This window comes from Piliocolobus tephrosceles, unplaced genomic scaffold, assembly GCF_002776525.5.
Source record: "Piliocolobus tephrosceles isolate RC106 unplaced genomic scaffold, ASM277652v3 unscaffolded_32234, whole genome shotgun sequence".
Lineage (NCBI taxonomy): Eukaryota > Metazoa > Chordata > Mammalia > Primates > Cercopithecidae > Piliocolobus > Piliocolobus tephrosceles.
In genome coordinates this window covers 1-10,789 of record NW_022315682.1, presented here as the reverse complement: position 1 = coordinate 10,789, position 10,789 = coordinate 1, and the positions used below count along the sequence as shown (strand labels likewise).

At 54.7% G+C, this 10,789-nt stretch overlaps 1 protein-coding gene across 1 annotated transcript; it reads right to left on the bottom strand.

Annotated features, from left to right (window-relative positions):
• Positions 1-313: 313 nt before the first annotated feature.
• Positions 314-10,134, bottom strand: NPHS1 (NPHS1 adhesion molecule, nephrin). Its single transcript, XM_026452271.1, is given in 28 exon segments — positions 314-482; positions 732-855; positions 858-886; positions 985-1,154; positions 2,079-2,200; positions 2,714-2,777; positions 2,779-2,855; positions 2,931-2,974; positions 2,976-3,066; positions 4,332-4,451; positions 4,454-4,500; positions 4,624-4,724; positions 4,726-4,760; positions 4,990-5,176; positions 6,388-6,408; positions 6,411-6,514; positions 6,601-6,745; positions 6,985-7,070; positions 7,073-7,141; positions 7,327-7,498; positions 7,586-7,713; positions 7,900-8,003; positions 8,717-8,798; positions 9,312-9,353; positions 9,356-9,436; positions 9,568-9,690; positions 9,763-9,969; positions 10,077-10,134. Coding segments are annotated over 28 exon segments (2,802 nt in total).
• Positions 10,135-10,789: the final 655 nt, after the last annotated feature.

The following is a 10,789-nucleotide window of genomic DNA, read 5'->3' as shown; positions in this document are numbered from 1 at the left end:
TCTGTTTCAACAACAACAAAGAATGGAGAGTTGCTGATGACAGCTGAACCTAGCTCCAGAAACCCCTGAAAATCCATTTTTCAGTTACTTGAGCTAATAAGTACCCCCTCTCCATCTTTCTTTTCTTTTCTTTTCTTTTTCTTTTGCCTTTGTTGTGGGACTCCCTGAAGATCCAGTCTCCACTAGGATTTTCAGGGCAGACAAAAACTCCAGCCTCACATACACACATATTCTCAGGTTTCAGAAACATGGGCAGCCCGGGGCCAATCAGGGATGTGAGAATGGATCCAAGGAGCACCCCTCCCCAACACCCTCACAGCCCCTCCATACTGATGCTGACGAGTTGAATGTTGGTTTGGTCCGAGCCTAGGGAGTTGGTGGCTGTGCATGTGAAGAGGGTGTAATCCTGGGCTGCAGACACGTTGGTAATGGTCAAGAGGCTGCTGTGGACACCACCCTGCTGGTATGTGTGCTCCGTGTACCTAGAGAGAAGGTAGGGCACCACTCACCCTTTCATTCACCCAACCACTTATGCTTGGAATCATCTATACAGACATCCATTCATTTAACCATCTGCCTATCTATCCATTCATCCATTAATCTTTTCATCCACTCATCCATTCACTCACTCATTCCTCCACGCATTCATCTTCCTTCTCTGCACCCTTCTCTGCAGGGACTCAGGGAGGGGAAATGGGGCTGGAGTGCTGCCTGGCTGGGCCTGGGCTCACGTGGGATCTTGGAGGTCCAGAGGGACCCCATTTTTGGTCCAAGTGAAAACGATGTTGGGGACACCTCGGGCACAGCAGTGGAGGGTGGCAGAACTGGTGCTGTGCCCAGTTGCAGCCACCTTAGCGGATTGGGGTGCTCCACCTGGGGGGCAAATGGGAGGGGATGGGAGGTCAACATGAGCTATGTGGGAGACACGAGGGCTGTGGGTTCAGTGGCAGGTCTTAAGGTCAGGTGTTTGGGTGATACCCACATCTGACAACAAGACGGACCAGCCCTCGTGCTGGAGGCGCCACCCCGTTGTCCACGATGCACTGGTAAGCACCAGTCTGGGCCAGTTTGGCCTGGTGAATCCACAGGCGCCCCATGGGTCCCTTGGATATCTTCTCCATGTCATCCAGGCTCTGGTCCTCCTCATCTTCTCCCTGGAGGCCCGAGTCAAGAATTGTCTTCCCAGTCTAGCCCCAGATCCATCACTGCCCAAACTGTGCCTTTTGTAGCCTCATTCTCCTAGACACAATCACCCTCCACAGAGGTACGGAAGAAAAAAAATAATTCTCCTGTCATCCATCTATCCATTTACCCAATCCATCTTTTTATCCACCAATCCAGGCAATCACCTACCCATCCATTCGCCCAACCACTTATGCTTGGAACCATCTATCCATCCAGCCATTCATTTATCCATCTGCTTATCTATCCATTCATCCATTTATCTTTCCATCCACTCATCGGTTTACTCACTCATTCCTCCACCCATTTGTCTTCTTTCTCTGCACCCGTGTATACACCCTTGTAGCTCTCCACCCATTCACACAACTATTCACTCACGCTTGCACACCCATAAATACATGCATCTGTTCAGACATTTACCCAGCTACCTATTTATTCATCTCTCCATTGACCTTTCTACCCATCCATCCATCAATTCATCCATCATCCTTCCATAGATATCTTTCCTCTGCTGGTGTATCCATTCATCCATCTACTCTCTATCTATCCACTGATTTTTCTCCTTCAATCATCTTCTCACCCATCCACTCACCCATTTATCCATCCTTTCACTTGTCCATCTGTTCCTCCATCCACTCACTCATTCATCCACCTGTTCATCCACTTACCTACCTATCGACCCATCTATCCATCTACCCACCCACTCGCCTGACTGTCTACCATTCATCCATCCATTCATTTTGCCACCAACAGTTATTCGTTCTGGGAGCATGCCCTGACGAGTATATAGTTATACAGGATCATACAGATGTACGTGGTCCCCACTCCCAAGGAACTCACAGTCAAGAAACCACAACCCTTTGACCCCACCTCCATTCACTAGGCTAGGTCCTCACCAGTCTCTCCCAGCTGAACATGCCTGGGAGGATGGGATTGGCATCAACAGTGCAGACTATATCCACAGAACCCCCAACGTTCACCTCAGTGGGGTCCTGGAGGGCATGGATGGTGGGAGCATCTGGTGGAAGGCAGAGGCTTGGGGAAGGCACTTGGGACCAGACAGGTCTCTGTGGGAGAGGGCCCCAGGTGGGAGGGATGTCTTAGGAGTTCCAGAAAAGTTAGAGATGTGGACACAATCTGCCCTTAATACGAGAGAGTTGGAGGAGAGTTCTCAGGGTTAGCGAGGTTGTCTCCACCCTCCACTATGCCTCTGTGATAATTAGAGTGGGTTGGGTGGGCTTCCAGAATTGGGGGGGGGGGCTTCTACAGAATGGGCTCCCATTCCTGACGGGAGCAGCTTCCGAGTCTAGGTGGGCCCCCTCCCTGGGCAGAGATTCCACACTGGGTCCCTCTAGTGGAAGGGGTTCCGCAGTGGGCGTGGTTACACCGCGTCGGGGACTTCCAGAGCCAGAGCGGGAGTGTTGCAGGATGGGTGGCTATCTCCGGGTGGGCGGAGCTCCCACAATGAAGAGACTCCACATTGGGCAAGGTTCCTTTGGTGGGTGTGGTTTCCATGGTGGGCGGGACTCACAGTGCACGTCCAACCGCAGCAGCGCTTCCGCGGTGCCCTCGGAGTTCTGGCAGTGCAGCTGATAAGAGGCCGTTGTACGTGCAGGTCACATTGCATAGATGCAGAGCCCCGCTGGACGGGATGCCATGCCGGGGGCCGCCCACTGGGGAAGGCCAGAATAAAGGACCTGGCAGGCCCTCCCATTCCCGGGACCCCTCCCCATGCCCACTTCCCTCACCTGCACTGAGGCGATAGCTGCGGAAGGTCCAGTTGAAGGCCTTCAGGGTTAGCGGACACGGACACGGGCAGCAACGCCTCGCCCTGCTCCACCGCGGTCACCACCAACACCTGCTCCCCCAGGAACTCTGGACGGTCTTCAGAGGGGACGCTGCAGGGAGTCAAGATTGTTGCCAAGGTCAGGATCAAGGACAGATTGGAGATCAGGCACAGGTTCAAGGGTTAAAGTTGGGGGATCACTACAGGGTTTAAGGTTGTGGACAAGGTAACAAGTTCAGAACTGAATTCAGGGGTAAAGTTCGGGATAGAAATTAGAATACAGTTTAGGAACAGAGTAGAAGCCAGCATCAGGTTGAAGGATGGAAAGAGGGGTCATGATAGGGATCGGGGTTAGGAGAGAGGACAAAGGCAATATGGGAGTGGACAGGATAGGATTTGGCCCAGGACCACTGGTCAGGATGAAGGTAGGGAGTTTCAAGTTTCAGGATGGTTAATGATAGAGTGATAGTGTCAAAGCAAAGACCCAGGCCAGGCTCAGTGGCTCATGCCTATACTCCCAGAACTTTGGGAGGCCAAGACAGGAGGATCACTTGAGTCAAGGTGTTCAAGATCAGCCTGGGCAACTTAAGAGAGATACCATCTCTATTTAAAATTAAAAGTACAAAAAATCAGCATAGTGTAGTGGGACGCGCCTGTAATCCCAGCACTTTTGGAGGCCAAGGCAGGAGGATTGCTTCAGCCCAGGGGTTCAAGACCAGCCTGGGCAACACAGTGAAGCCCTATTGCTACAAAAAAATTAAAATAAACTAGCCAAAAGTGGTAGTGCACACCTGTAATTTCAGCTACTCAGGAGGCTGAGGTAGCATCACTTGAGCTCAGAAGTTGGAGGCTGCAGTGAGCTATGATTGCACCACTGCATTGCAGCCCGAGCCACAGAGGGAGACTCCATCAAAAAAAGAAACAGAGAAAGAGAGAGGGAAGGAAGGAAGGAAGGAAGGAAGGAAGGGAGGGAGGGAGGGAGAGAGGGAGGCAGGAAGGAAGGAAGGAAGGAAGGAGGCCAGGCATGGTGGCTCACGAAGGCCAACGCGGGCGGATCAACAGGTCAGGAGATTGAGACCATCTTGGCTAACACGGTGAAACCCCGTCTCTACCAAAACTACAAAAATAAAATTAGCCAGGCATGGTGGCAGGCGAGTGTAGTCCCAGCTACTCCGGAGGCTAAGGCAGGAGAATGGCGTGAACCATGGGAGGCGGAGCTTGCAGTGAGCCAAGATCATGCCACTGCACTCCAGCCTGGGTGGCAGAACCTTCAAAAAAATAAAAAAGGGGGGTGGTGGAAGACGCAAGGAGTAGGTTAGGGTCAGGAAGGCATCAAGAGGACCTTTTAGGCCGGGGCACATACACAGCACGTTGAGGCGATAGGAGCTCACGGTTTCGCGGAGCTCGGCGCTGTGGGCGCGGCAGGTCACACGTTGGCCATGATGGCGGGATGACACTTGCAGAAGGACGCTTCTGGCCGCGGGGAGCCTTTGAACGGGGCTCTCCGGGGCGGGGCGGCCAAGCCCTCCAGCCTGTGGAGCCAGGGTGAGGCCAGGGCTGCGAGCAGAGCCAGAGGCTGGAGAGGAGCTAGGCGCGGGCCGGAAACGCGTGGAGGGGGCGAGGCCAGAGAGGGGCGGGGTCCCTCACACTCCCACCTCTTGCCTTCCTTGTCCCAGGACAAGTTGACCTGCGGGTTGCTGCTAACGCTGATGCATGTCAAGTTTAAGGCGTCCCCCGGGCGCAGTGTGGAGTGTGGATGCCTTGGCCAGGATCGTCACGTTAGTTGGGGGAACTGGGAGAGGGGGTTGGAGAAGCGAGACTCAGAGATTAGGGGCGGGCTGGTCTGCGTCCATCCCGCCTGCACCCCAGGCTCCGTCCAGTCTCGGGTCCCCCACCCCGCCCCCGCCCGCACCCCCGGAGTCCAGGGTTCGCTGGGTCCCTGCCCCACCTGGCTCTGTCCCCCACCTCGTCCTGCCCCCGCCGAGTCCCCCCCACCCGCCCTCAGCCGTGCGCGCCCTCACACTGCACCGCCAGCTGCGTGGACGCGCTGAACTGGCCAGCCTTGCATGTGAACTTGGCCTGGTTGTCCAAGGGCCCTGTGACCAGCACCAGCTCTCGGGAGAAAGTGCTCCCAGATTTCTCCACGTTGCCGAGCTGCATGCGCCGCGGCTCCTGCCTCAGCTGCGGCTCAGTCACCGTGCGCCAGTCCTATGGGGCGGGAGTGACTGGGGGCCGCAGGCAGCCCTGCGGCTTCCACCAACCCCCAACTCCCACACCCTGCCCACTGGGTTGGTGCCCCAGCTCTGACAAAGCCTTTTGGTGATACGGAGAAACACCCCCATCAGCGCCACCCTCCTAGGGCAAAGCAGTGGGGAGTGGAACTGAGTGACCCCAGCCCTGGAGTCTCTCCCGCCTCCCTGGATCCCTGTGCACGGCAGTTTTGGGGATCTGAATCCGCCTTCTGTACCACACCCAACCCCCGCTCCGCCTCTGCAGCCACCTGCAGGCCCTCAGCGCACTCCTCAAAATCTATTTCTGCTCTGTTTACCCAACACCACGTGCAGGAAACTCCATTGAAATTCCCAGGCGTTTCCTAGAATGCCTCAGGTCCTTTTCTTAAAATTCCCACTGTCCCCAAAGATTTCCTTTGAAATTTTCCATAATTCCAGTGCCTTTCCATAGATTACTTTTTTTTTTTTATTGTTGCTGCTGCACAAATTAAACTTTCCATAGATTCTGAATCTTTCCGGATATTATAATATCTTATAATCCCAGTCTTTTAACAGATTCCTTTATATTGCCCAGATTCTCAGCACTTCCCCAGAATTCCATCCTATTAAAATGAAACTCCATTGTCATTTCTATAATTCCTAGTCTTCCCCCCAAATTTTTCAACTAGCTCCCTAACTTCCCAGGATTTTCCTAGAATTAGGCTTCTCTTTCATTTTAATGAAATTTCATTTTCTTACCTCCAAATCCCAAGAATTCGATTTAATACTAATGAATTTTCGATAGTCTGTGGAATTACTAGCTTTTCTCCAAATTTTCTTTTTCTTTTTCTTTTTTTCTGGGATTCAAGTCTTTCCCTAAAATTCCTGACATTTCACCTGAATTCTGAGATTTTTCACTAGAATTTTCCATAATTTTAACGAAATTACCTTTTCTCTAGAATACCTAATCTTGATTCAGAATTCCAATTTTTATCCTAGAATTCTGTTTCCCCAGAATTTTCCTAGGATTCCATTTAATTCTCATGGCATTTGTGTCTTTCCTGATTCCCTGCCAAACCTCAGAATCTCTAGTACTTTTCAAGAAATTTAATCTTTTTCCAAGATTGCCCAAGATTCTGAAGGAAAGAAGGGGGCCTGATCCTTCCTCCACATTCCTGGCCACCCCCATAGCCCTAGTGTGGCACCAACCCTGTACCATGTGAGGGAGGGTGCTCTGGGTTGCCCCTGATGGCCAAACACACCAGCCTCATCCGGGTCCCAGCCCAGAGCTTCTGCCCCTCTGGGGCACCCTCAATCCACAGTTTCTGGGCGGGATCTGAGAGGAGAGGCAGGAAGAATGACTTTTTCTCTGGGCTGGGTCCTGAGGCTTGGGGGCATTGCTGGGCAAGGGCAGACACTCACATTTTATGTTCAGGGTGAGCGACTACTTGAAGGTCTCCTTGGTGAAGGCTTCACTGAAGGCCTCACATGTGAGGGTCAGACCGTTGTCCTCCCGCCACGCCAGGAATGTCAGGTTGGACATGGAGATGTAACCACCATGCAGTCCCTGGCAGGGAGTGAGCTTCAGATGTGGGGACTGCAGCACCCCCATCCATCGTGCTGGAGGCCTGAGTCCATCCCAGTCCCCAGCAGGGACACATGAGCCATCTCTACCTCCCCCTCTGTTGGACCCATGGTCCTCAAGGAGAAAGCCCCCAGGCTGCTGGACCCATCCCCTTCCCAATCCACGAGTCATGCCCTCAGCACCCCCCATGCTCAGACCCAGGATCCTGGCCCCCGTCTCACATCCATGATCGTCTCCTCCATGGGCAGCAGCTGCCGCCAGCCCAGCCACCATCGTAGCAGGACCCGTGGGCGACTGGACTTGCTGAGCAGGAGAGTGTCACGTTCTTGTTCTCAACCTGGGATGCAGATCCCAGGATTGTAATGGCACTAGGGGGAACTGCACGGACAGAGAGCGAAGACACTTAAGCTGAGCTGAATTTCTCACAGACCAGCCCAGACAGAACAACAGGACTGGAGACAGATGCTGAGATCTTTGGCATCCAGTAGGCATAATTTGGGGGCACACATAGATGGTTCTCTGAGTCACAGACCAACAGGTGGGCAGCTGGCACCAGGACTCACAGGTGACCTGCAGCATGCTGCTGCGCTCCTGGGTCCCTGCAGACACGCTGTTATGGGCCTTGCAGCTGAGCTGCGCTCCATGGTCTTCTGGCCTCACGGTCATCGCCAGCACACTGTGGGCCACGGCCTGGGTATGCTCTGTGCCCCACGCTGTGGACACCGGCTGGCCATTCTGGAGACAGGGACAGGCCTGGGCCAGCTCAGGACCAGCTCCCGTCCCCGCTCTCCCCACAGTTCCCATGCCCGCGTCTGCCCTCACCTTCAGGCACTGCAGTGTGGCTAAGGGATTCCCCCTTTGGGCCACGCATGGCAGCTCCAAGCTCTCTCCTGCCCACACGTGCCCATCATCCAAGCCTGGCCACTCGAAGACAGGGGGTCCTGGAGGGACTGGGAGATATCAGTCGCTCAATGGGCCTGCAGTAGCCCATCCACTCTTTCCAGGCCCCACAATCTGCTTTTGAAACCGCGTGTTTCTCTGAGTGCCTGAATTTCCGTAATCCCTGTGATTCCCCTACACCCCCCAGTGCCTGTTCCCCATCCTCAGTGCCCTAGTTGGCCCAGTTCTCCACTTACACAGAACATTCACGGTGAATGAGGCCTTGATGGGGGCCTCCAGTGCTCGGCTAGACGCCTCACAGACTAGCAACTGCCCATTATCCGAGCTCTGGGGTGTCACCCTGGGATGAGAATTCATGGTTCTGGAGTCAGAGTCATCATCCGAAATTCGGGGAGTCAGGGAGAAGAGATGCCACCTCTGGTCCTCACACCTGGTCTAAGTCCCCATGCCGATCTCCTCTGGGATCCGGGGTTTCATGGGAGAGATTCTGGGAGTGAGCAGCGAGAACTGGAGCCTAGACAGACCCACATCTGATCAAAACTTTAGTGCCTGGGACTCTGGAACTGAGGTTCCCATGAAGTTTGTTTGTTTATTTGTCTGTCTTTCGAGACAGAATTTGGCTCTGTCGCCCAGGCTGGAGTGCAGTGGTGCGATCTCAGCTCACTGCAACTTCCACTTCTTGGGTTCAAACGATTCTCCTGCCTCAGCCCCCTGACGAGCTGGGAGTATAGGCGTGCGCCACCACGCCAGGCTAATTTTTGTATTTTTGGTGAAAACAGGGTTTCACCATGTTGACCCAGTTGATCTTGAACTCCTGACCTCAGGTGATCCACCCACCTCAGCCTCCCAAAGTGTTGGGATTACAAGCATGAGCCACCACACCTGTTCCCTGTGAAGAAGTTTTGAGAGTCAGCTTTGAGAGTTCCCCATGAAGCAGCATTGGGTCGCAGATGTTCATACCTAGCCCAAGCTTCATGCTTGCATCCCTGGGGTCTGTGGTTCCCATGGGGAAAATCAGGGGTCATGGTTGGGGGTTTTTTTCAGTTTCCACACCTGGCTGTGGCCTCCACAGTGAAGAGCTTCTGCTGGGAGCCCTCGTTCATGTTTGCAGAGATGTTGGATATTGTCTGTTCACCTTGGGGCAACAAGAGGACTAGAGGGGTTCTGGGCTCCCCGCAAGATAGATTCTGGGGAGCATGGCCTGGAAGTCCTCAGAGTGGATGTGATGCCCCCTCCCTCCTGGTTCTAGAAGAAAAGGGCCTGGGGCACAGCTGCATCCCCTCCCGACTTTCTCGACTGCCTGAAGGCTGCAATCTTCACTGCTGGGTCCTGGGTCTCCCCACTCCCCTCAACTTCTTGCTGGGTTGTACCATGCACCCCATCCCTCAGCTTCTCATGTCTGCACCAGCGCTACTGCCCATATCTCTATCTGGTCCTCAGCCTTGTGCTGGATGCCGCCTCCTCAATGTGCCCTCCCATCCACCGGGTCCCACACTGGCCTCAGCATCTCCCCACACCTTCTTCTCGGTCCCCATCCCAGGGATGACATCTTTTCTGTGGCCCTTAGGAGGGCACTGGTCAGGAACACACACCCTTCCCACTCCAGAGGCTTCATGCTGCCCCTGCCACCCAGTTCACCCTCACTCACTCAGGAGAATGGTGATGTCAGGTGCTGGCTGCGCGTCCCCAAACAGCTGACCACGTACTCTTGCCCAGCTACCCAGGTGACCATGGTGCCTGCCTCCGGGGTCAGGTGGAGCAGCTTGGGAGGAACTGGTGAGAAGGGTCTGGGGTAAGCTTCCAGCACTGAGAAGGATTTGAAGATTGGCGCTTGGTACCGAGGGTCTGGGAGAGGAGAGGCCGGGGGCTTGGATTCCTGGGTCCTGGGGGCCTGTCACCCATACCCAGGACGGAGAGGATCACTTTGGGAGACACGAGCTCGGGCCCCATCTCCGAGTGGCCGACCTGGCACTCTTACTCCGCGTCATCGCTGAGGTCACAGGCCTGGATGTGCAGGTGGAATTCACCTGCAGGGGGAGCCGGAGGTCAGGGTTGCAGCTTCGGCTGGTGGCTGAGGGTCTCAGGCTCTGATCCCTCACCTCTAGCAGGGTCCCCTTCCCGGCGGTACCTCGGGAAGCCTGGGATCCTGGGGTCGGGGCCCAGGAGCAGCCCATCTTTGGCCCATTGCACCGCACTGCTGACCCCACACTGCAGCTCCACCGAGGCCCCCTCCACCACTGTCAGGTTTTCAGGCAGGGCCCAGAAGCCCTGGGGGATGGAGGCAGGAATCGCCAACTGTGCCAGGCCTGGGGACACAGCAGGGTGCAAGGAAAGGGCAGAGGATTTGTCTAGGGAAGGTAAGTGGGAAATGGGGGCCACCTGGCGCTGGGTACAAGGCTGGGATCCCACTCACCTTTAGTCAGCAGCCCCAGGAGCAGGAGAGGAGCCTTGAGCATCGTCCCCAGGGCCATCACAGGTCCCCCTACTGTTACCCCCACAGTGCCCGCAGCCAGCCACCTGCATGTGTCTGGCTCTCTCTGGGTCCCTCTGTGTCTCTGCCATCTGCTTTTCTTTTTCTCTCTCTTTCCATTACTCTCCTCCCTTTCTCTGTTTTCCTCTCCTCCTGTCAGTGTCTCTATCTCTGTCTTGCTCTCTCAGTTTCAATCTCTGAGTCTCTTTCTCTGTCCCTTTAAAATTTTTCTTTTTTTTTAGAGACAGGGTCTCACTATGTTGGCCAGGTTGATCTCAGACTGTTTTCCTCAAGCCATCCTCCCGCCTTGGCCTTCCCAAGTGTTGGGATTACAGGCATGAGCCACTGCCCCCAAACTGTCTATCTTTCCATCTTTCTCTTTGTCTAAGGCATTCTCTCCTTTTTTCTCTGTCTCGTCCTCTCTCTCTCTCTGTCTCTATCTTCTCTCCTGCCACCCCTCACCCCTGCTCCTTGTCTCACTACTCACGGCCTCTCAAGGACCTGCAGCCCAGAGTCTAGCAGGCCAGGAGCCCAGGAGAGCAATGAGGCTGATGCAGACACTGGTAGAGTCGACCCTGCTCTCTGACCCAACTCGAGCTCATCCTCACAGTGCAACCTCCCCCAGGTGCCCTCCAGAGCCCCCAGCTCCGGCCTCT